Source organism: Paroedura picta, chromosome 1, assembly GCF_049243985.1.
Source record: "Paroedura picta isolate Pp20150507F chromosome 1, Ppicta_v3.0, whole genome shotgun sequence".
Lineage (NCBI taxonomy): Eukaryota > Metazoa > Chordata > Lepidosauria > Squamata > Gekkonidae > Paroedura > Paroedura picta.
This window is the reverse complement of record NC_135369.1, coordinates 92,515,428-92,542,167: the sequence shown is the minus strand read 5'-3', so window position 1 is coordinate 92,542,167 and position 26,740 is coordinate 92,515,428. Positions and strand designations below refer to the sequence as shown.

Below are 26,740 nucleotides of genomic sequence, written 5' to 3'. Positions count from 1 at the left end.
TGCTTTGCGCCTGCCGATTGGCCCCACCGATGGTCTGTCCGGAGGAAGGGGCCAATCGGCACCCTTCCTCATCCCGGACAGAGCCCGCCCTAACTCCTCCCCCTAAGCCCTTACGGCTTTATTTAGTCCGCGGCGCCGTGGGTGGGGTTAGGATAAGATTTCTTATATAAGTCATGAAATCAGAAACTCCTGCAGCTTTTTAAAGGTTAAGAAGCAGCTTTAGGATTATCAAAAAGCATGGAGCTATGACATTGAGGAAGGTGACATCTTATATGCTGATCCTGTATTTTTTAAAACTCCTCACATGATGGATGTGCTATCTGAGGAAACCTTTGAACTGTCCCCCTCTCCAAAACTTATGCTTCTTCATAGTGGTTCTGTAGACCAGTGGTCCCAATAAGTGTTCAGTCCTTGACAAAAATATTGGTGAATGGTTATTTTGAATATAACCCTATTTCTCAGTACTGTGTTGGCTTCCAAAGGAGCTCACAGGTATCGGAATCTAACACGTCATTATTAAAGTGCAATACAAAAAGCTTTCTTGTGGATAGAATTCTCAGTTTTGGTAAATCCAGCCATGATCAAATGATGCTTAGTTTCTTCTCCCCTTCTGCTCCATGGACTTAGCAGTTACATTTGAGTTGGAAGAAAGGGACCTGATTCATCTCCAGAGTTTGCTGTTAGATCTCTGGACATTTGTGTTCAGCTGGTAATGTAATGATTACTAATTTAGGTGGCAAAATAAAGGAGAACTCCAGTGACTAAGGGAGCACTCCTAGGAAAAGTTGCTTAAAAATAAATTGCATATTACTGAGTGCGCTTTACTGTCAGACAACCTAGGGCTGTAGCCTAAATGACTTAAAATTTATTCCAGTATAAGCTTTTTTATGTTCTTTTCAGATGCATAAGGTACCACACTTTCCTACAAATTTGGTGTGATTGAAAGGGAGATTCAGTGTCCCAGTGAGGCTTCTGGCTCTCTGCTCATGTGATGCAGTCTAGACCTTTCTAAGCTGCTAGAGATAATGCAATGCCGCTAGAGAAACCAAGTGAGAGGCCCGCAAGGAAGCTGACGGGCCCATATGCAACCTGACAGTAAAACATTGGCTACTTATAGAGCTGCAGCCAGTGCTGCCATTCAGGGTGCAGGTAAAATCATAGAATCATAGAGTTGGAAGAGGCCATGCAGGCCATCTAGTCCAACCCCCTGCTAAACACAGGATCAGCCCAAAGCATCCTAAAGCATCCAAGAAAAGTGTGTATCCAACATTTGCTTGAAGACTGCCAGTGAGGGGGAGCTCACCACTTCCTTAGGCAGCCTATTCCACTGCTGAACTACTCTGACTGTGAAAAGTTTTGTCCTGATATCTAGCCTATATCGGTGTACTTGTAGTTTAAACCCATTACTGTGCGTCCTTTCCTCTGCAGCCAACGGGAACAGCATCCTGCCCTCCTCCAAGTGACAACCTTTCAAATACTTAAAGAGGGCTATCATGTCCCCTCTCAACCTCCTTTTTTCCAGGCTGAACAATCCCAATTCCCTCAACCTATCTTCATAGGGCTTGGTCCCTTGGCCCCAGATCATTCTTGTCACTCTCCTCTGTACCCTTTCAATTTTATCATTGCATGCTTGTGTCACTAAGCACCATATATGACCATTCATCTTCAAGTGCAAGTTCTGTCAGAGACCTGGGCTCTCCTTAAGCCCACAAGTAGCCTGTATTGTCTATGAGTACTGAGGCAGCCGTGGTTCCCCTGTCTGTCTTAGACATGCCCTTGTTTGGGCCAGCAGATCTTCTGTCTTCCACCAAACCTCCATCTCAGACTCCTCTCCAATACCAAATCTTCCTCTCTCTGACTTTTTCAACCCCTCTCTGACTTCAACTTACTAACTGCCCTTTTAGAATTCTCCCTCTTTAGAACCCTCTAAGGCCACTCCCCCTATTATTTATTTATTTATTATTGTATTTATATACCACCTCTCTGAAGGCTCAGGAATGCCCCCTTGCATGAGCAATTTATGGGTCCTATAGAGCTCCTTTGGACTCCTAGCTATGTGGGTCCATTACAGGGCCCTAGAACCAGATTCCCACCCAGGGACCACATGCTCCTGTCAGCAGCAACCCTTTTACCCTCTGTTCCTTTTTTACCATTGAAAGAGAAAGTCATGCTTTTGGAGACTGTATGTTATAGTATGTTCACTATAAATTGAATCTGTTCAGTGTGGTGGATGCAGTGTTTGGGAGGTGAGTCCTGCTACAAGTGGTGGAGGCAGACTCTTGCCCACCTTGGACCTAAAATTGCTCAGAGAGACAGCTTGGTGTAGTCGTTAGGAGCGCGGACCTCTAATCTGATGAGCCAGGTTTGATTCCCCGCTCCCCCACGTGCAGCCAGCTGGGTGACCTTGGGCTCGCCACAGCACTGATAAAGCTGTTCTGACTGAGCAGTAATATCCGGGCTTTCTCAGCCTCACCTACCTTCAGGATGTCAGTTGTGGGGAAAGGGAAGGTGGTTATAAGCCCCTTTGAGACATCTTCTCGTAGAGAAAAGCAGCATATAAGAACCAACTCTTCTTCTGATATGTCCCAAGCAGATGGCCTTGGGAGATCAGGGGAGAACAACCCTGGAATGGTACTCACTGTGCTGGATCCTTCTACCTGGATCTCACAAGGTCATCTCCCCCCACCCCACCCCCAGAGTGCGTCTGCTGTCACACTTACATACATACACAAAAAAGGAAGGGGTTAGTTCTCCCTCTGGTGTGGAGCTCACAATTCTGAAATGTGCCAAGTAGAAGTTATAGCCACTAAGAAAAGAACCTTCATCTTTAATAGTTTTATAAGGTTAGATTATTGGTTGCAGATTCTTTCCCTTGTCTATCTTTCCTTCTTTCCTTGAAAAAACTGAAGGAGTAGGGGTGGTTCTGCTCAGGGAGACAGAAAGGGGAGGAGATTTTTGAGAGAACCACCTAAGCAGATGGCCTCATGAGTACCCAGGTACTTCACGGTGAGTACCAATGGTTGTTCTGGAGCATCAGTATTCATATATGCTGTGGTGCCAGCATCCTAGAAATCATTGTGAACTTCTAAAAAATCTAACATGGTTTTGCTTGAGCAGACATTGTTCCTTTGCATATGTTTCCTGTCAAACTGTTCACTTCCAATAATTCAAAAAATTACATTATTGAAACAGTCTACTTCATTCTAGCATTGAACCTTCATTTTTTCAGATTCAACCATTAACTTTGGGATTAGAGGCTTATTTCTCAACTATCCACTGTCAAAACTGCTCGCCTGTTGTTTGTACCTGAGAAATGAAAGCTGTATTCTGTTTGAATCTTGGCTTGAAATATAGTCTGTAAAAACTTGGTATAGTGGTTAAAAACAGCTGCCTTTAATCTGGAGAACTAGGCTTGATTCCCCACTCTTCCATATGCATCCAGGAGAGTGATGTTGGGTTAATCACAGTTCTCTCAGAGCTTTCTTATCTAACCTTCCTCACAGAGTGTTTGTTGTGGGGAGAGGAAGGGTAGGTGATAATAAGCTTCCATGAGACTCCTTTTAGTAGTAAAAAGCAGGGTACAAAAATCTTTTTCTACTTCTCTAACTGGGGGTGAGATCTTTTTTCCTGAGGCTTTGTATTTTTCTATAGTAAAAACAGACATTTTATTTTGTTTATTTATTTTATTTCTAGGTTCCTAGCCAGCTAGCTCGCGGCGGCTAACAACATCCATTAAAAATACAATACAATAAATTCAAGAAAACATTTTAATTAAAAGCCCCTGCCTCCCAACGATCCCCCCAAACCTAATACAACTCCCCTTAAATATTTTATCTTGGAAAGAGCAAAATGCTTTTAAAGATATATTTATCTTACTAGCATTTAAGCTTGTTGCATGCAGGAATGCAACGGATGCTAGTGCCGTTCCCCCCTCCGTTCTGAGGGTGTAGCCGGCAACTTACATCATGGTCTGGCAGTTGGGTGGGATGACGGGGCTGCAGTCAATCTGGGTGGGGTGGCCGGTGAGCTGTGGATGTTTGGGCGGGGGAAGTGGGGTAGCAGAGGACTTATTGGTGCTTCAGGTAAGGAAGGGCTGTCCGCAAGGCTTGGCGAGCGCCTCATGGGCTGCCGAGCTGCTCGTGGCCTCTGATGCCATTGGGCGAGCTCTGGTTCCCACTGACTGCTGGGGTGATGGCCCCACAGCTGTTAGGGCTGGTGTGTGGTGGGTGTGGTAGGTGTGCTAGGCGGGCGAGGTGCTCGCGGGGTATGCCAATGCAGGGCGACCTTCTGATCCTGCTGGGGTGATGGCCCCACAGCCATTTGTGATGGATTGCAGCCGGTGAGGCAGGGGGGGGGGCATGCTGGCCAGGTACCCTTCTGTCAGCTGGCGACGGCACTAGGCAACCTCCTGTTGCAGCAGTCTGCTGGGGTAAGGGCTGATGCGTTGGTGGGCAAGATGGTAGGCGTGCTGGCCTGGCAACCTGCTTGCAGCTGCTGAGACCACCGAGTGACCCCCTGTTGCAGCAGGCTGCTGGGGTGAGGGCCCTGCAGCCGTTCGGGGTGCTACACGGTGGGTGAGGCAGGAAGAGTGCTGGTGTCCAGGTGATGGCCGTGCAGCTAGGGGTGTCTGTGGCAGCCGGCGGAGGCCACAGTTATGTGAAGGCAAGGCAGGGCAGGAGCGCCCTCCTTAGCTGTGAGGCAGGGTCTGGGTGTGCAGCTGGGTGAGTGTGTTGTGGCCAGCTTCTAGAGGTGGGTGCTCCTGGGGCCGGCCCAAAATGGTCAGATTGGCCCATGTGGGCAGAAGTGCAGTCCGGACAGCATTCCGCCCACAGAGGCATTTCACAAATATTAAGGAGAAGAATGGTAAGGATATGAAGACTTTTGTACAAGAGGATGGACAGCATTAAGAAAAAATAATTCCTATGTATACTGAAGTCTATATATATTGTATATGTAGCTTTTATATGTAGCTTAAATGTGACTATTTCTCCCCACATTTAGAATGCTGTATATAAATAATTTCCAGTTAGATTGATATCCAGATATGCTGACTGTATGAGACTGTTCCTTCCAAAATACTTCGCTTGCAATGAAGCTTTGTTGTTAGTGTTTGATCCCCCCCCACACTTTTCATATGGAATTTAGATGAGCATTCTATTTCAGTATAGAGTAGGCTTTCTGAACGAGCGTTTTGTGAAACCTGGGGTTTCTTGATTGTCCTGAAAGGGTTTCCTGAATGGGTGGGAGTTAATTAATTTTGTATTACGTATTTTTAAAATTTTATAAACATTGATTGGGTGATATGACCATACATGGTGATATCAACCCACACCACATCCCCCAAATGGCCAGTGATAATATTCTCTATGATTGCGTCACTTCTGGGATTTCTTGAAGCCTGAAGAATGTTTCAGGGGGTTTGCACTGGTAAAAAAGTTGAGAAAAGCTTCAATAGTAAATTGCAGTGTGTTCTCTCTCATATAGTGAGTTAGGACATTTATACTTTAAGTTATGTAAATGTGCTAAGAACACTTTTATGTGCCAAATGATGCATTAAAACAAAACAAAACAATAAAACATATTTGGGTACAGATATTATTGCATATATTCCCCCAAAATTCCAGATATTTATGGATTCAAAATTCCCAGGAACTTTGTCTCTTTTTTGGGAGAAAAGCAGTCATGATTATCTAGTGGCTTATTTCACTGTTGATTTCATTGTTGCTTTCTATCATTTTGCTCTGAGAATGTGGCAAATTAATGGTGGGGGTAAAATTGTTTTCAGGTTGATAGTACAACTCCTTCAGAAATTTTGGATGAGAACTTGTTCCTGATTAACATATCCTTGACCTGGATAGCCTAGGCTTGAACCTTGACCTGGATAGCCTAGGCTAGCCCAATGTTGTCAGATCTTGGAAACAAATCAGAATCCGCGCTGATGGAGATCTCGGAGGAAGTTGAGGGTTGCTACACATAGGCAGACCATTTTTATACATTTTTATAAAATTGAAGGATATAGGTCTGCATAATTGCTGATTGATTTTTTGTCGTTACAAGCCAGTCATGGCTTATTGATTATAGTAATTCTTAGCCTGAATTTCGTATGCCGTGATTATTGGGAAGGATTTTGCTTTGCAGTTGCATATTGTCCTGCCTCACATACTACTATCAACTCGTAAGAATGTCAGCAGGCAGCATCAGGAAGGGTACTTTATAGTTGTCACTGTGGAAAGGCAATAAATGAGATCAGAGCTAAATATATGTTTGTGACATTCTAGCAGTTAGCTTTAGCCCTGTGGTTTGTTGCAGAAGTATGCTGGCCTTAAAAAGGAAGAGAATGCATTGTAGCCCAGGGAGGGAAACAGCTGGTGGGCTTATCACTCTGGTTACTGACAGGGAAGGTCACGCAGTTTGGAGAAGTAAACATTAGTGATAAGACGCCATTTGAACATTATTTCAATAGTGAATGAAGCCGGTCTCATTTTAAAACCTTAAACAAATTGTTATGCCTGCAATCTAACAGTTTGTTCAGTTGTTTAGGTTTTTCTTGTTGCTCCGCAGACAGTTTAACTGTGAAAATATTTAATTTAGCAGAATTTGTTTTATTCTGGAAAGACATACCTACATATAACTACTGGTAATGTTCTGTTTTCTGATGAGAAGCGGATTATACTTGAAATAAGTTTAAGAAACTGAGACATTCTATATCAGGGATTCCCAGCCAGGGGTCTGTGTACTCCTAGGAGCCTGTAGGAGTTTTGAAGGGGGTCCATGGGAGCTCTGAAGTGTTGTGATCTGGAGTGCTCTGGACTGTCTTCTCATCTCCTTCTTTTCTTTCTGGCCTACATGAGGCAGAGTTGCCATAGTAGTTATAAAGGTAGGGGGAGGGTGCAAAAGGAGGGCTAAGGGTGTGTTTAGTGATGTCACTTCCTGGGCATGGCAGGGGGCATGGCCAGCTTGCTCTTTGAGGGCTGGATGGAATCCTAGAGCTCAGGGGGAAGGACTGTTCACAGTGAATATCCAGTGATCATTTTCCCCTGGCTCTAGCACATGAAAGAGCCATTAGCCAGCCCTGGGTGTGCCAGAGCCGTCCTTATCCAACACATGCAAAAGAATGTACCTGGCAAAGGTTATGTCTGCAAAACTGAACGCATCCAACTTGTAATGTCTTATGAAAGTCTAAATCAGTGACCAAGTGGTTGCCTTGCATATCTGCTCTACCGAAGCAAACTTACAGAATGTCGCATTGGATGCTGTGTTATGTACCAAGTGGGCTAACCCTCTTGACTTCAATGGACTTAGAAGAGTATAACTCGGTTTAGGGTTGCACTGTAAACTAATTCTCATAAAACATTCCCCAGTCTAGAAGCAGACTTTAAAAACAATGTAAAGGGTTGTTTTGTTAAAGGGTGGGGGGACCCCGACATTCGATCCAGGCCCCTCTGGGTTCATCTGTTTGATCTGGGGCCTCACTCCCACTAGGAGATCAGCAGGATGGTATTCCCCTGGCTGAATGAGGGGAATAGATAGTTTTTTGCTTGCTGCCTTGATATTGATTGATATTGATATTAACTGGTTTTAATAGTTTTACTATGGGAATTATGAGATTTTATTGTAATCTATTTTGTTCTGTAAACTGCCGTGAGCCCAAAAGGAACGGCGGTATATAAATTCAATGAATGAATGAATGAATGAATGAATGAATGAATGAATGAATGAATGAATGAATTGTTGTTGTTGACCCATCGCAACCCCATGGACAATGATCCTCCAAGCCTTCCTGTCCTCTACCATTCCCCGGAGTCCATTTAAGTCTGCACCTATTGCTTCAGTGACTTAGGATATGATTTAGTTCATACCTGTATATACATAGGATATTATTTAGTTCATACCTGAGTGGCCTAGTGCTTTTCCCTGCTTTCTTCAATTTAAGCCTAAATTTTGCAACAAGAAGCTGATTATCTGAACCACAATCAGCTCCTGGTCTTGTTTTTACTGACTGTTTTTACATGAATGAATGAATGAATGAATGAATGAATGAACGAACGAATAATAAATAAATAACAAACCCCTTGTGGCTGATAGTTAACTAACTGTTAGTTAACTGTTAATTTTATGCTGTTTTAATTATTTTACTGATTGTTTTGTCCTACTTTTGTCAACTGCCCCAAGCTCATTCTCATCTAGCCTATGTAACAAGATCTCCTTTGGGTGTTTAGGAGAAGTACAGAACACAGGTAAAACATTCTCTTCGGACTTAATGGAATTGAGAATTTACTTTGGGACAAAAGGTAGGGTCCATCCTAAGCAGTGTACCTTCTCTTTATGAAAGACACAAAGTTCCTTCCTTACTGATAAAGTGGCCAATTCAGAAATCCTCCTAGCAGAGGTCACAGCTAGTAAGATGACCTTCATAACTAAATACTTTAAGGGAATTTCTGCAATAAGTTCAAATGAGCTTTTCATTAATGCCGATAAAATGGCATTCAAAGTCCAAGATGGAAACCTGTAAACCTTAGGTGGAGGAGATAGTATAGAGGCTCCTCTTAAAAATCGCATTATGTGCGTTTAGTCAAAGGGATTTTTCCCACATAAGGAATTACCGTCACCAAGACTATGACTTGTCTCCACAAGGTAGGTGGCTTTAAGGCTTCTTTGAACTCTTACTGTAAAAAGTTCAGGGTACCCCTGATTTTCTTCCTATAACACAACCTAACAAAGGCTTTCCAAGATGAATTATAAATGTGTACAGTAGATGCCTTTCTGGAAGCTAATTTGGTATTTGCTACCTGATCACTCAACCCCTCCATCGACAATGCTGCCCGTTCAATCACTATGCGGTCAAATGCAGCCTTTCTGCGTTTTGGTACCAAATCAGAGCCTGTACTCATAGATTTGCTCTTACTGGAAGTGATAGGGGCGGACCCTCCACTAGATGTTAAAATGGTTGTGAACCAGGGTCTTCGTGACCAGAACAGGGCAATGAGGATCACCTGAGCTTCCTGTTTTCTCAAGATTTTTGGAAGAATGGGGAATGGGGAAAAGGCATATACTGTATATACATGAGTATAACCCTAATTTTTCAGCACAATTTTTAATGCTGAAAAAGCTCCCCCCCCCCTCCCGGGCTTATACTCGAGTGAGTATCCAACTTACCTGTTATTCCTGATACCATATTTTTGTGGTAAAATTAGATCCCTCAGCTAAAATTCAAGTCGGCTTAGGCTTGAGAATATACAGGTAATAGACCTTTTGGCCATTGGCATAAAGTTTCGAACTCTTCTGTTCTGGGGTGTTGAAACCTGGTAAAAAAACGGGGAAGGTGAGCATTCTTTGGACTGGCAAACAAGTCCACCATGGGTTTCCTGAAGTGATTGCAAACTTGAAGAAACACTCTGCAGTTCAGATTTTTCAAATCTAAAATCGGGCACCAATCCCCATTGGCCTTGGGAACCATGAATAAAATTGAGTACATAACTGTGCCACATTCAGCCATTGGGACAGGCTGTTTGGCCTGTATTTCTAATAGGTGAGCAGTGGCCTTTCTTATGGGGTTTATACTTACAGGTAATTAAAAAAATTATCTTGGGGAAAGGTTTCAAAGTAACCCAAGTATACCACATCCATGGCCCACTGATCTGACTGGGAAGAATTCCAAGTGCTGTGGAAAAGTGCTAGATGACCCCCCCCCCCCAATGGGAGTGAACAGGTAATCACACTCTAGTTTGGGAATTGTCTCGCTCCCTCTTATCTTGCCGATTGTCTGTTAAATCAAGAGTATCTGCCTCTAAAAAAATTAATAACAATTATAACCCCATGAACCTATTTTATTGTATGGAAACCTGGGCGAGATGTTATGCCTCCTGTACGAAGACCCCTGGTATCTATGTTCCCTGTTGCATATAACAAACTTAGACATCATTCTTTTCCTATCCCTGGTCTCTACCAGGATTGTATTCAAAGCCTCACCAAACAATTTATTCCCCTGAAATGGTTAAGTCGTAACAATTGTTTTAAGAGTGATTATCTCTTGTCGAGGTCCACAGCCATAGCATCCATCTAGCTGCTGCTGCCAACATCAAGCCTTTCCTGGTAAAAATCAAAGAGTCTAAGGCAGGGTCTGCTAAATAGGAAACACCTTTCAGTAATCTGGACACACTTTCCAATATTTTATTACTTTGTGGAACTATACAATCCAATTTCGGTGCCCACACAATAGACGCCCTAGAAACAATAGAGGCAGTTGTAGATGCCTTAATCAACATATCTGGAGCCTCGTGGGTCTTTCTTAAGGCAAAATCAGCTCATCTATCCATCCCATCCCTGATATTACCTTCTCCATCTTCAGATACCTGTTCTGAGGACTGTAAAGTGGTTACTGGAGCATCAACCAGGGATTTTTGTAGAAACTCCTCAGTGTAGTAAGACGACCTGTACGTTTTTCTAACAAAAGCTGGAAACTGTTTGTTAGACATTGGTTTCTGCCATTCTGCAACACTTCCTCTGGGGGGAAAACCCTCCTTCTTATCTTTAACTCTAGGTTTAGCCTGTTTATCAGCAGGCACTTCAGCATCCTCAGGCTGAATAAGGCTTAATGCAGTTATACATTTTTGTAATAAATCCTGAAAGTCTTCAAGCTTAATAAATCTCTGCATTTGCTCAAGAACTTGTACCTCTTCAATAGGTTCATCATCCGTTAAAAATTCACCTTTCTCTGGCTCAGAATCAGAGGATTCTGCAGATAATGGAGCGCTGCAGCACCTCTTCCTAGCTGCATTATTTGGCCAAGAGGGAGCAACGTCACCATATTGACTTTGAGGAGGTGAGAAATAATTCATGCATGGGGGCATCATGGGGGGGGGTAAAGGGATGGGAGACATATTCGTTCCCATTCCCTGGTACATGACCAACTCATTTCTAAACATATATTTCTTATAAAGGAAAACATTTCTGGGGAAATGCCAGACAGCAACCCCTGACTTACATTTCCTTGAAGACCTCCAGTGTCTGTATTATTCATTTGAGGGTCCCTCAGAGAGCCACAACACTTCCAAAATGGCCACCAAAAGCAGAAGCACACTCTTCTGAGGGGCCAGGGAAGTGCTGTTGCCCTGTGTGTTGTTCTGCTGGAGAATACGAATGCTGCCTTTTCGTATTCTTTTTAGAGCTCCTCAGCTTCTTTGGAGCTGCCGCAGTCTGGGTGCTCTCCACTGGGACTGTTGGTTGGCTTGCTGCCTTGTGGGCAGCCATTAGGTCAGACTCTGACAAGAAATCATCATTATCGATACTAATTGCCGTAGACAATTACCCCTTCAGTTTAAAGCCAATAAACCCCTCAAGAAACTAAGGGCTTTAAGCTGTTACATCGTAAAGCCACAACTTTTTTCTTTTCTTTTTCAAATGAAGGTTGAGGAATATTTATTTATATTTTCTTAGATTTTTATACTGCCCTCCCATATGGTCCAAGGTGGTTTCCGTGGAACATCATGGGATACATAGAATATCATACATTAAATAACAGTCACAACATAAACAGGTAAGAGAAATAGGAAGGAAAGGGGATTAGAAAGGATTAAGCAACAATTCGGTGGTAGGTTGAAATGTAGCAAGCTCACAACACAACGGTGGGCAGTTCCAGCAAGAGAGACAGGAAGAGGAGGAAGTTTTAGTCCTGCCTTCCCAACAACATCAGGGAGAACCACCCATAATGGATGGAGTTCTAGAGCCAGAGGAGATCTACCATGGAAGCCTTCCTGATCTTTGTTGTTTCGGTAATGGTGGCAAAGAATGTACAGAGTCCTTCTGAACTGGACCCTGTGTAGTTCAACATCTTGTTTTATACTGTGATCAGTCAGTTGCCCTAAGGCAGTGGTCCCCAACCTTTTTCAGGCTGGGGACCGGCAGCAGCAGGGAGGGCGATTGCGCGGCCGCGCATGCCACGCATGCATGATCGAAATCGCGCATGTGCGAAGCTGCCGCACATGCATGATTTCGGCCGCGCATGGAGCATGTGCACACGCACGGCCCTCCTTCCCTCTTCCCCCCCTCCCACAGTAAGAAGCTTGCCGGGCTGCAAGCTTGCGGCCTGGGAAGTTTTTTACTGCGGGGGGGGGGCGGGGAGAGGGAGCTGCGGCCCGGTGGTTGGGGACCACTACCCTAAGGGACCTTGGTGCAGAGACCAAGGAAAACAGAAGTCCAGTGGCACCTTGAAGATTATCAACATTTATTCTAGTATGTCCTTTCATGAGGCAGAGGTAATTTATTCAGATACAATAGGAGACCGAAACCCCTGTACCACAGTTCTACAGAAGGGCAGGGAGGACACATGAACAACACATGAAAGAGGGTGGAATTGAGCAGTGACAGTAAATAAAATGAGATTCTCTATGTGGAGTCTTGAATTCCTGGAGTAGTTTAAGGTCTTTCCTTTATATGGCCTCCTAGCTCTAGTATTCAGAGACTTATTGCTTCTGCATATGAATATTCCTTTTGGTCACCATGGCTAGGGAAATAAAAGCCTAGGTTTGTAAGGCTTTTAGACACCTTGAATGCATAAAGTACTATCCATGGCTCTCTGAAAGCCCCCACCTCCAAAATGCTCTGTACATGAGATGAAAATCAGAGCTTTTTGTTGTGAAGCTGTTTTTTACTTAGACATCTGACAAAACAGAATTAATTGACTTATATAAATGGTGCCATTATTTAGGAGCAAAATAATATTAAAGTCTTGTTAAAAACAGTGTATTGTTATTCCATTGACCTGGAAAACTATTCAAGCTTTATGTATTTGATTTGTAGTTCATGAGATTATAAAGCTGTTTCCCAGTTAGTCTTGAACTCTTCAGTACATGGGTTATTAGAGGTGAATAATGTAGATTAAAGGGATTTAGTAATTCACTCTAAATCTCCTAGTACATTTTTAGATGTTGTGTTTTGCATGGGAGCACCTGCTGCTATATAGAATACTCATTTTATCAAGATCCCTGAAATAATCTGGTTAGTTTAGATTCCAGAATTAGTGATTAGACAATAATCCAGAGTCTTTAGAACTGATCGCCAGTGACATTTCTGGCCAAGACAAGAGATACAATTTGTTTTGAAAAGTTTCAGAAATTAAATACCTTGCAAAAATATTCAGTATTTCCCTATGAAAAAGTAGAAAGCAAAAGAGAAGTAGAATTGCTTCATGAATGACTGATAAAACTCTGTATTTGTGGGCTAATGAATAACTGTATTAAATTAAAGCCAAGTGGTACCCTTATAAACAAAGCTTGTTTTTTCTGTTTAGTCTTTGAATATGTTAAACAACTTTGTTATGCCGTAAGCTAATTTACATCTTACTCTCTACCTATATGTCTGGACTGGTGATTTCCAGTTTATTGTATCTGAAGTAGTGTGCATGCACATTAAAGCTTATACCTTGAATAAAATTTTGTTGATCTTAAAATTACTACTGGATTCAAACTTAGTATTAGAGAGCCAATTTGGTGTAGTGGTTAGGAGGGCGGACTTCTAATATGGCATGTCGGGTTCGATTCTGCACTCTCCCACATGCAGCCAGCTGGATGACTTTGGGCTCGTCACGGCGCTGATAAAGCTGTTCTGACTGAACAGTGATATCAGGGCTCTCTCAGCCTCACCCACCTCACAGGGTGTCTGTTGAGAGGTGAGGAAAGGGAAGGTGACTGTAAGCTGCTTTGAGCCTCCTTCGGGTAGAGAAAAGCGGCATATATTCTTCTTCTTCTTCTAGATTACATAGATTTCCCATTTTAAAGTATCTTTGTATAACATTGTGAATTATTTGTAGTCCTGCTGGCCCTGCCACTTTCTGTTCATAGATTTGAATTTAGGGTATCTACACAGTTCTGTAGGCGGTGGATTTTGTACAGCTAACCAGTTGCTTAAAGCTAACATGTAGACAAGACACACATTGGCCCAGGTACTAGAGCACTATAAAGACATTTCTCTACCCTTATTATTGTATGTATTAGCTGTATTAGTACATTATACTAAGGCAACTTCCTTTAAGTTTCTGTAGGTTAGCAAGTAGTAATCTTCTGGTGAACTGGCATATTGGGCACTATTCATGCATTTTTAGGCATAAACTAATGGTAGAGTTTATAATTGTGTTCCACTATAACAAGATACTAGATACTGGCTAGATCATGCATGTTGTTTAAGAAACCAGACCAGTTGTATAGTCACAAAAGCATTAACTTTGTAGCTGTTTTTATGGTAAATACTTTGATTATACCTTAGGAAATCATCATTCTGTTAATAATAGTGAACAAAGTTTCCCATGTTTTATATTATCATGCTGTAAAATCTCTTTTGTAACAGGCATAGTACAAAAATAGTTGTTTTGCTGAATCACTTCAGCCATGAAAATCCTTACATTTGAGGTGATAATGTGGCTTAACTTATAGCTAGTTACAGTTAGCGGTTCTCCCAACATTCAGTTATTTATACTATGTGTTTTTCAGCGATAACATTTGTAAACAGCTGAATGAAAATGAACAGTATGATCATAGATGATTGTTGGATAGTATGTAAATATATTTTGTCTGATGTTTTCCGTACAATACAGCTAGGCCATCACTATTGGTTCTTGGCTGTAATGAATTCTTCTGACCAAGTGAGAAAGTTACACAATTTAATAATTGCAATAGGAATGTACACATGACCACGCTGTAAATTCTCAAGAATGAGGCTTTTGATTAATATCCTTGCCTTTGGTCATAGACAGTAATTATCAAAATAACTTCATCATGGTTAGTTTATGACAAATTAATGTTCTGTCAAGAGTCATGTTGTAATATTAGTAGTTTGGCCACTGAGGAAGGCTAATTGAGCCAAAACTTGTCTAGTAAGGGTAAATATTTGTCATTTTTGGATGTCCTTGTACATTATCAGTGATAACTGGGTATATTGTTAAGGCTAAAATGTTTTTAGTCTACTGTGAAATAAATTCATATATATATTTGTACATTTGTTAATGATTTTAAATTTGATCTACAGTATTATTGGGCCTATACATTTATATTTTCTTAACCTTCAGGTACTTAATTTAATTTGATTAGGGTTAAGTTTATTTTCCCCTCTTTTTTGTTTTCAGTAATATAATGTCCCTATATAAATCTGTGTTTTAGCCTCGTTTTGGAGTACTGAATACAGTTCTGGTCATCTTAAAGAGGACATTGCAGAGCTGGGAAAAAAGCGAAGAAGAGCTTATGCAGAGATAGGAGCACCTTTACTATGAGGACAGACTAAAGAGTCTGCGGCTTTTCAGTTAAGAGATGACTAAGAGGAGACATATCGGAGGTTTATAAAATTATTCATGGGACAGAGGGAGTGGACAAAGAACACTTTTCCCCTCTCAAAAATGCTAGAATTGAGGTTATCCAATGAAAGCAATGTGCAGTAGATTCAGAAAGTTCCTATTACCAGGGGAAGGTTAGGTAGAGGCTTATTGAAATTATCTGCTCCTCTCATATAGTAAGATTATATCATTTTGTTAAAGTTTTATGGAATCAGAAGTAGGTATCAGGACATGCACTAAACTGGTTCAAATCATTGTTCATGGATCAGACACAAAGGGTTGCTACTGGAAACCAGTTGTCAGTGTAAGACCAATCCTGTGGAGGTCCAGTGCCAAGTTCTCGCTCTGGTGATTCTCCCCCTGGGGTCCAGGACATCTTGTTGGGTGAATTTCCACTGTTGGATCAAGGGAGGCAGGAACTTCCAAAGTTCTTCCGACCACTAAGTGGAGCTAACCTTACCTACTCAGTTCGGCTTTTGCCTTGGGAGGGAGAGCAGTAAGCTTAGGACTAGCTGCTAATTTTCTTCTCTTCTTACCTAAAAAATCTTCTAACTCCTTCTTGTCTGCCCTTGATTTCTTTGTTCTCCTGCATCTCTCCCCCCCAAAAAACCCCTCCTCTCAGCTTTCTATCTTTCTCTGTCAGCTCTGTGAGTAAAAGCCATTAGAGGTCCATTTACCCTCCCTCCCAGACTCTTGGAAAATAGTGCTGCAGAACAGTGATAGCTGACAACCTGCTATCTGTAGGAAAATTGGAGGCACCAATGGTGCCAACAGACCAAGAGCCTCGGATGCTGGAGGACATGTTAAGGATACCAGAGGTATCCAAGACATTAAAAAAAAAATAACCAGAGGACTAAAAAGGTAAGGGCAAGCACCAAGTCATGTCTGACCCTTGGGGTGATGCCCTCTAGTGTTTTCATGGCAGAATCAATACGGGGTGGTTTGCCAGTGCCTTCCCCAGTTATTACCCTTTACCCCCCAGCAAGCTGGGTACTCATTTTACCGATCTCGGGAAGATGGAAGGCTGAGTTAACCTTGAGCTGGCTGCTGGGATTGAACTCCCAGCCTCATGGGCAGAGCTTTCAGATTGCATGTCTTCTGCCTTACCACTCTGCACCACAAGAGGCTCTAACCAGAGGACTACCATATCTTTTATGTAAATGTCTAAATGCTTTGGATTTAAAGTGGCAACAGGGGGAAGATGAACAGAATAACAGGATCCCAGGAGATATGGAAACAAGGAATATTTTCCTCCAGATGAGGGAACTCCTCAAAATTTTCCTTTCCTTTGCCTTCTTTTCAACAGAAATTTTGAGCAGAATGGGCCAAAACTATGGCTAACAGGCAGTTGCCTGCTTACTCAAAGAAATTATACAGAATGGCAGACAACACTAAAGAAATCTTCAAAACCTCAATTGATAGATGCACCTGTAGTGGATCTTCAAACATATGGCCTCATCTTTGAGTATGGGGACGGGTCAGTTTGAGACATCATGGACAAAAAAGTGGATTTCACGCAAGACGCACAAAACCCTGGCAATTACTATGAGAGTGTCATCATAGAATAATAGAGTTGGAACGGATCTTATGGATCATCTAGTCCAACCCCCTGCACTATGCAGAACACTCACCAATATCCTCCATTGTGTCCAGGGCCGCTGTAATGTGGGTTAATACAATGTAAGCTAATACAGGTTAATACAATGAATTCCAAATCCTGCTAAGAGAATAACGGAAGGTATGAACAAAGTATTAAAAGCTGTTTGCTTTACAGCATATGCACCTTAAAATGCCTCTGTCTTCAATGCCAGAGCTATAGCTATGTCAACTGCAGCCAGGAGGACTTGTGACTGCACAATTGGGAGGCATATACAAAGGCCAAATCTGTAGTAACAGCATACCTATTCCATGGCTCCAACATATTGGATAATCTCTGGAGAAGGTGTTAGTGGAAACATGAGACAAAAACCATGTTATGTCTAGAATGGTAAGAAGGGCAGACAGAAAATTTAACCAATCCTCACTAATCTTTCATCCATATTACACATCCAGTAGACAGAGACAAGATTGAAAACAATCTTGGCCCTATTCTAAGCAGCCCTTTCGGGGGCGGGTGGTGGTGGTGGATACCCTTCCTTCAAACCTGACAGAGATGAAACTTTAGGTCCAAAATTACTCTCCAGTAGATGGGTGTCTTCTTCACCATTCCCAAGGCAAACGGAGACTAGTTTTGGACCTAAAGTTTCTAAACCACTACATAAAGCTCAGACACTGCTGAGCGGAGCCCTTAAAATCAGTCTCTGAGGCCCTTCAAGGAGGGGAATTCTCAACATCCATGGACTTCACGAAGGCATGTCCCAGTTCTGCAGGCACACAAAAAGTATCTCCACTTTTGCATAAGCATCAAGCACAACCATTTCTGGGCACTACCCTTTGGACTCTTGACGGTACCGATGCTGATTGTGACAGTAGCTCTGTTCATAAGCACGTACACCTGTTTTTACATGATTTGCTTCTCCGAGCAGACGCAATAGATCAGGCAAAAAGTCATATCAAACTGGCCATGGAAACCCTACAGAAATTTGGCTTAATTCTCAGTGTGCAAAAGAGCTCCCTGATACCCTCACAATTCCCTAGAACATCTAGGGATGTGATTATACATGGAAGCTACTCGCTTTTACATGACAAAAAAGTCCAGAAAACCAAAGACCTGGTGGTAAAAGTCATTAAAAGCAAGACATTGAGTCTAATGCTATTGGCAAACTTGATGGGAATACCATTGTCGAATTTGGGGAGGACTACATTCCCAACCACTACAAAATTACATCACTCAGGCCCTTCTAAAATTACTTGACTCAGAAGATTGACAGAATGGCACAGGTTCCCCTGGAGGTAAAGAAGAGTCTCCTCTGAGGGCGAGGAGAGAACAACTTAAGAAAGGGAAAGCCATTTGGAATCCATCAGGAATTGCAGGTGTTCAAAGACACCAACTTTTCAGGCTGGGGGCCAACGGTGGATGGCCTAACATTACAGTGGAAGTGGCATCATCAGGCATTTCAATTACCGATAAACATCCTAGAGATGTGAGTGGTGTTCAAGGCCTTCGTACACTTCAAAATAATGAATGGACAACGTAGCCACCAAGGCTTATACAAACAACCAAGGTGACTAAGTCATCGAACCTAGATGGGGAGGTCATGCGAGTCTTTCTTTGGGCAGAAAATAATCTTTCTGTAAAAGCAGAGCATGTGTTAGGGAAAGGAAAACGTCTAGGCAGATTGGCTGAGAAGAACGAATTGTTTGAATGGGTGGGAAACCACTCCGGGAGACTGGAGATAGACCTCTTCATGACAGTACATCAGGCAGACTCAGAGGTTCATGTCGAGATACTTCCATCCAGCAGTGGAGAACACAGATGCACTAATGGCCACTTGGCCAAGAACCATATTGTATCCCTTTCTGCTATTTCCAGTCCTTCCATGTCTGTTGGCAAAGATGAGAAACCTAAAAGCAGAGGTAATAGTAATCTCACCATTCTGGCAAAGGATGGTTTTCGACCCTAGTACAACTGTCAACACAAGAACTGGTTTAGATCCTGGTACAAATAGATACATTGTACAAGAGGTAGCAACTAAAACCATCCCAAAGAAAAAGAAATGCAAGAAATCAAAATGGCTGTCTGAGGAAGCTTTACAAATAGCTAAGGAGAGAAGGGAAGTGAAAGGCAAGGGAGAAAGAGAAAGATACACCCAATTGAATGCAGAATTCCAGAGAAAAGCTAGAAGAGATAAGAATGCCTTCTTAAATGAACAGTGCAAACAAATAGAAGAAAACAATAGAATGGGGAGGACCAGAGATCTTTTCAAGAAAATTGGAGATATGAAGAGAATGTTTCATGCAAAGATGGGTATGATAAGGGACCAAAATGGTAGGGACCTCACAGAAGCAGAAGAGATTAAGCAAAGGTGGCAAAATTATACAGAAGAACTATACAAGAGCGAGCTTAACATCCCTGATGACCACAGTGGGGTAGTTACTGACCTGGAGCCAGACATCCTGGAATGTGAAGTCAAATGGGCCTTAGGAAGTCTGAGCAACAATAAAGCTAGTGGTGGTGACAGCATTCCAGTTGAACTATTCAAAATCTTAAAGGACGATGCAGTAAAAGTGCTACACTCAATATGCCAGCAAATTTGGAAAACTCAGCAATGGCCACAGGATTGGAAAAGGTCAGTTTACATTCCAATCCCAAAGAAGGGCAATGCCAAAGAATGTTCAAACTACCGCACCATTGCACTCATTTCTCATGCTAGCAAAGTTATGCTCAAAATCCTACAAGCTAGGCTCCAGCAATATGTGGACCGAGAACTTCCAGAAGTACAGGCAGGATTTCGAAGAGGTAGAGGAACTAGAGATCAAATTGCCAACATACGCTGGATCATGGAAAAAGCTAGGGAGTTCCAGAAGAACATCTACTTCTGCTTCATTGACTATGCTAAAGCCTTTGATTGTGTGGAGCACAACAAATTGTGGCAAGTTCTTAAAGAGATGGGAATACCAGAGCATCTTATTTGTCTCTTGAGAAATTTATATGCAGGTCAAGAAGCAACAGTGAGAACTGAACATGGAATCACGGATTGGTTCAAAATTGAGAAAGGAGTTCGGCAAGGCTGTATACTGTCGCCTTGCCTATTTAACTTGTATGCGGAGCACATCATGAGAAAGGCGGGATTAGAGGAGTCACAAATTGGGATCAAGATTGCAGGGAGAAATATCAACAACCTCAGATATGCAGATGATACCACTCTAATGGCAGAAAGTGAAGAGGAACTAAAGAGCCTGTTGATGCGGGTGAAGGAGGAGAGTGCAAAAGTTGGCTTGAAACTCAACATCAAGAAAACAAAGATCATGGCAGCCGGCCCTCTCAATTCCTGGCAAATAGATGGGGAAGAAATGGAGATAGTGACAGATTTTATTTTCCTCGGCTCCAAGATCACTGCAGATGGGGACTGCAGCAAAGAAATTAAAAGACGCTTGCTGCTAGGGAGGAAAGCTATGGCAAATCTAGACAGCATCCTAAAAAGCAGAGACATCACCCTACCAACAAAAGTGCGTTTAGTCAAGGCTATGGTCTTCCCAGTTGCAATGTATGGCTGCGAAAGTTGGACCATAAGGAAGGCCGAGCGTCAAAGAATTGAGGCTTTTGAACTCTGGTGCTGGAGAAGACTCTTGCGAGTCCCTTGGACTGCAAGGCGAACAAACCGGTCAGTCCTAGAGGAGATCAGCCCTGACTGCTCTTTAGAAGGCCAGATCCTGAAGATGAAACTCAAGTACTTTGGCCACCTCATGAGAAGGAAGGACTCCCTGGAGAAGAGCCTAATGCTGGGAGTGATCGAGGGCAAAAGAAGAAGGGGACGACAGAGAATGAGGTGGATGGATGGAGTCACTGAAGCAGTAGGTGCAAACTTAAAAGGACTCCAGGGAATGGTAGAGGACAGGAAGGCCTGGAGGATCATTGTCCATGGGGTCGCGATGGGTCGGACACGACTTCGCACATAACAACAACAACAAATAGATATGCTATCTTAGGGCCCAGTATGGTACCCGGACCCAGGATGGCTGAAGTTGACCACCTGGAGATTTAGTGGTAGCAGCTGAGCAAGAAGTAATACACAGAAGTGATACACACTATAATGTCACACTGTCAACCAGTTATAATGATATCTCATTGCCAGTCTATCTATAATATGATATTGAACGTGTTTGTATATTGTTGCAGATGGAAAAAAATAGATCACCTAACACCCAAACTCAGAGATAGCCTTCAATTCCTCCAGGATGGTCTATTGCAAAAGCTTAAGGTAACCACCCTGAGGAGACAAGTAGCAGCCTTAGTATCCATCTTACCAAACTTGAAAAGGAAGCCTTTATCCAAGTATCCATACATAATCCAATTCCTGAAAGGAGTGGCCCAGAAGGAGGCTCCAGTCCTACATAGATTCCCAACATGGAACCTAAATAGAGTCCTGATGGGATTGACACCCCCCCCTTTAAACCAGTAATTGAATTATCCTTGAAGCTCCTAAAAATGAAAAGAATATTCCTAGTTGCTGTGATCTCAGCTTGAAATTTTTGGGAACCCACAGCACTTTCCATCAGGAAGAAACTGCATGTTCCACAAAGAACAGAAAATATTTGGAAGATGGAATCTTTATTCATGGCTTTTTGGGAGCCAAACAAAGGATCCAAGATGTCCAGTGTGGCAATAGATAGATGCTTACAATAGACAAGCACTGAAATTTGAAACCTCCAGATGGGATCACAGATGGGATCTATATTGGGGGCATTTCTGATGGACTTGGTCAACCCCAGATTAGCCTTCAGCTGGTGTACTGAGGTCCCGCTTCACAGCGGGGTGGCAGGGGCCCAATTTCAGTGTTCAAGAATGCACTGCAATATCCTGTTCCTAAAAATAATTTTTAAAATGCCCCTGGTAGCTTTGCAATGCTGTGCAGCACTGTAGCGTCGCATTTTTTTGTCTCTTCTGGGATGTGGTAGTCAGGGTAGGAGCCGGGCCTGGGTGAGCTGACTCTTCCCTGCTGCATGAGCCTGCCTTGATAGAGGCCCCAATGGCACCTGCAGCAAGAGAGGGTATGTGGAAGAACCCACATTCCCTTGCCACGGGACAATGGAAGGCCTGACTCAATGCAGCCCTCTGCCAGCACCAATTTCATTTGGAAGCAGGCATTAGCCCTGCAACTAGATGAGGTGTAGCCTAGGCCGAAGTCCTTCTGCGGAAAAATTTTGTCAGCTGTAGACGTCAAACTGACGGGCTGGTGATTATATGTATCTCCTTCTTCAAGGAGAACTAAATTAATATACTTAATTCTCAATTCTCAATTTGGCCTCATCTGTGGATACTTACTTCCAGATACTAAAGGCATGAATAAACAAGATAGGGATTTCTGCGGACTTGAATAGAAAACCCAGATTTGCAGAAAAATGTGAAGCCTAAACAGAAACAACAGTCCTAGGAATTTAAAACCCCACCAAATAATAGAACTAGCACTTGTAGATAGGGACCAGCTTTGGTAGAAGCTGGCTGTTACAAACATTGATAAATTATTGTTTTTGGTATGAGAACTCCATAGCAAACTAACAGCTAAAATAAGAGTGCTTATCTCTGGATCACTAACTGAGATTATCTGAATTTTCAGAGGTGTAAAACAGGTGTGTTGCACCTCCCCTGCTCCTCCACCTGTACCTCAACAATTGACAGGCCGAGAATTTATTCTACCTTCACTTGGCCAATGGATGAGTTGGCCTAATGAGATTGCTGCACAGGATTAGCAATTTATGCATAGTAGATTTTCAGTGTACCAGTCACTCTAAGACTAAGGTCTTAGAGGTTTTGGAAAGAGGTTCTGTTCATTCTAGTAGCATATAGACAGAATCCTAGTAGATCAGTACTGCAGCCAGTGTAAAATCTTCTGAAAATTTCTCTTGGAAGACTCATCCAGCAATAATTCTCAGTAGCAAGATTGACTCAGGCTCTCCTTAGGTTCTATTGCTCAAATTGTGGCTTCTTGATAGATCCTGCCTTCAAATTGTTGTAGAACAGTCATTACTTATCTATTGTATGGCGTTGAGATCTGGGATTGGGACAACATGATATCTAGCCTGGAGATAATACAAAACTCCTTTCTTAAGAAAATGTTGATCCTGCCTTAGGGCACTCCAGCTGCTCCGCTGTGAGCTGAATGTGGCTTGCCTTGCATTAGAGCCCATGCCCATGTCATCTCAAAGGAGAAAGTTGAAGAATTCTAATTTTTTCTAAATTGTGCTTTATCCAGCTCCAGAAAGACACTATCACAAGATTTTCTGCCATTATCTAGTACATGTTGACACTCAGGAATTTCCTCTGAACGGGTTCAGAACACGGGATCTGATATTTAGTAGAGATGCCACCTTAGGGGAACTGTTGTAAGTTCTAGATTTTTCCCATGGTTTAAACTGCTAAACAGGATCATGCTAGAGTTTCCTATGAGTCCAGTCTTGCCTTCCACAAGCCTTGCAGAAACCTTTGTGACCCTCACATTTTGAACAATGACAGTTGCCATGTTAGTTGGCTGTTTCCAGCATATACCAGTTGCTTGGTGAGTATCTGTGGAGCCCTGGAATTGGAGGATCTGCCTCATGTCCTTTTTTTGTGTCCTTTACTTGTCTCTCAGAGCCAGGTTCCTTGCAGCCATTTTAGCAAGACTAGCCTCTCATTCAGTGGCAGACAAAATAATCTACCGCTTACTTGAGGTTGTTCATTATGTCACCTATATGACATCATTCTATGCACTGGCTACCAAAAAGATTCATGCAAAACTTCCACCCTGATATTCATCATGCTGTATTTTCTGTTATGTTCTGGTCCTTACAATTTTACCTTAAAAAAAAACTTCTTGTATTTTTAATGTAATTTTAAAATTTTATTTATCATTATATCATTATGGTCTTTGGTGTTATTCAATAAAATTCAACCTAGCTATGTAATAGTTTCAAATAGGGTTCTGCACGGCGGCATCCGAATCGGCCGTTCCAGGCTAACGCGGCCAGCATTGCACCGCAGGGAAGGGAGGCGAGGCATGGGCACCGGTGCATAACTCGGTGCACGCACGTAGGCATGGAGCCGACTGAAGCACCAGTGCCTGCGCCTCCTCTCTCCCCCTGTGGTGTGGTGCTGTCTGTATCGGCCTGGCGCGGCCAATTTGGACGCCGCTGCGCACAACCCTAGTTTCAAATATTTTTGGAAGCTCACCTGAAATAGTTTTATACATTTTTGGAGGCTCCTGAAAATTTTTGATGAAATCATTTTAGAGCATGGCTTGATGAAAAGATAATGTTGCCTGCTTTAAAATAAATATTTTATTTTTCCTTCCATTTTGGAACTTTAATATGATCTTAACTTCCATATGTCATACTAGCTTTTGTAGACAATTTAGGTCAAAGGGAACTTTTCCAGTTCAGAATTATTTTGTCCTTGGTATGCCTAATAGCCAATTAAAGAGAAAGGGGTCCTCTCAAGTTTTTAAAACTGTGTCCTGCTTTTGTTTAGTTTAAGATGGTTATATTTTGATAGCTGTGCTGAAAATGGGGAATCTGCCTGAAATCATATCGCTTTAGAGATTAGAGATTGTGTTGTACAGCAGTTACATTTATATAGGAATCCAGTTGTAGACTTGCTGTTACATAGGAAAATGAGAAGTAGCCACAATGTAAGCTTGGTTTTGTTTGGCATGAGGAGTTTATACTATAGGCAAGAGATTTTTCAGCTCTTTCAGTGTGGCACAGTGGTTCATATCAAAGCAGAGAGGTTAAGTGTGTTCAAATCTCCCCTTTGCTGTGAAACTAACTGGATAGCCTTAGGCCATTCTGCCACGTAACTATGGCTGTGAGAATAAAGTAGGAGAAGGTAGAATTTATGGTGCCCTGAGCTCTGAGAAAAGATGAGATAAAAAGACGATTAAGAGCTAAAATGTATCTGTTGTGCTTTTTTCATGATTTGGGTTCTGCCAGTAGCATAGTTACACAATAATGTGTCCAGAACACCAATTTATTATAGTATTTTAAGACAGTAAACTGGCTTTTCTTAATTTCAGTTTAATTTTGTTGGAAGAATCCTTGGGCCTAGAGGACTAACAGCTAAACAACTTGAGGCTGAAACAGGATGTAAGATCATGGTTCGAGGCAAGGGGTCCATGAGAGACAAGAAAAAGGTAAGAGAAGCAACTATTCCTGAAAAGATCATGTTTAAAATTTATTTAAGCATAATAGTCATACAGTAGTAAAATTCACCAATTTTATATTATTTACAGTGGGTTATATCCTGGCAAATAGATGGGGAAGAAATGGAGGTAGTGGCAGATTTTATTTTCCTGGGCTCCAAGATCACTGCAGATGGGGACTGCAACAAAGAAATTAAAAGAAGCTTGCTCCTGGGGAGAAAGCTATGGCAAATCTAGACAGCAACCTGAAAAGCAGAGACATCACCCTGCCAACAAAGATGCATCTAGTCAAGGCTATGGTCTTCCCAGTTGCAATGTATGGCTGCAAAAGTTGGACCATAAGGAAGGCCGAGCGTCAAAGAATTGAGGCTTTTGAACTCTGGTGCTGGAGAAGACTCTTGCGAGTCCCTTGGACTGCAAGGCGAACAAACCAGTCATTCCTATAGGAGATCAGCCCAGACTGCTCCTTAGAAGGCCAGATGCTGAAAATGAAACTGAAATACTTTGGCCTCCTCATGAGAAGGAAGGAGAAGAGCCTAATGCTGGGAGCAATTGAGGGCAAAAGAAGAAGGGGACGACAGAGAATGAGGTGGCTGGATGGAGTCACTGAAGCAGTCGGTGCAAACTTAAATGAACTCCAGGCAATGGTAGAGGACAGGAAGGCCTGGAGGATCATTGTCCATGGGGTCGCGATGGGTCGTACACGACTTCGCACCTAACAACAACAATATCCCATTTTGCACAAGTTTGTGAATGCCTGTTGAAGTAAGCCTTGTTGCTTTTAAACAGCAGAAATTTATGTCTGGGTAGATGTCTTAAGATACCCATACCCACAGTCCTTGGCAATGAAATCAGCAAATGGCAGGAAAAGTGCGGGCGAATGCACTGGACTTTATTCTTGCCTCTGTATCTTAGGTCACCATCCATGGAGGTGTATTCTAGAGAAGGAGAAGGGATTTTGATTTCATTTGCTTGCTCTGGCCTCAACCATATGCCTAGTGGAATACTGCCATTTTCCAGGCCTTGAGGAACTTTGGTAGTTCCATTCAGGGAATCCTTCCAGGGCCGTCAAAAACCCAGGATTTCCTGGCCTAGTAGCTTGTTAATTTTTAACTTTTCAATAGAATGAAGTTTGAATCCAGTGGCACCTTTAAGGCCAATAACATTTAATTCTGGGTAAATTGAGCAGTCGGCTCAAGGTCGACTTAGCCTTCCATCCTTCCAAGGTCGGTAAAATGAGTACCCAGCTTGCTGGGGGGTAAACGGTAATGACTGGGGAAGGCACTGGCAAACCACCCCGTATTGAGTCTGCTATGAAAACGCTGGAGGGCGTCATCCCAAGGGTCAGACATGACCCGGTGCTTGCACAGGGGATACCTTCACCTTTACCTTAATAACTTCATTGGTCTTAATAGTGTCACTGGACCTTTTGTTCTGTTGCTTCAGGTGAGCATAGCTACCCGCGGGAATTGTATAACTTTTCAGTTATCATTTGCTTTCAATCTCTTGCCTATGTCTCTGTTTTCTTCAGGTAGGACAGTTAGTTATCAGTATGTGTCCACAGTTTCCATGATTAAGATTAATGTGAAGATTTAATTTACCTTCTCTCTAATCTCTATATTTTCTTTCATATATTTGTCTAGTC

At 42.5% G+C, this 26,740-nt stretch overlaps 1 protein-coding gene across 11 annotated transcripts in view; it reads left to right on the top strand.

Moving 5' to 3' along the window:
* Nucleotides 1–26,740, top strand: part of QKI (QKI, KH domain containing RNA binding) — a 163,710-nt gene that overhangs the window by 49,195 nt on the left and 87,775 nt on the right. For 10 of the 11 annotated variants that reach the window (XR_013233357.1, XR_013233359.1, XR_013233358.1 and 7 more), the window contains exon 3: nt 24,970–25,086. The exons of the other annotated variant lie outside the window; for it this stretch is intronic. Coding sequence is in view for 7 of the 10 variants with exons in the window: in XM_077347963.1 (XP_077204078.1) it covers nt 24,970–25,086 (117 nt within the window). In the remaining 3 variants the exon portion in view is untranslated. The remainder of the gene's footprint in view (nt 1–24,969; nt 25,087–26,740) is intronic. 11 annotated transcript variants of the gene reach the window in all.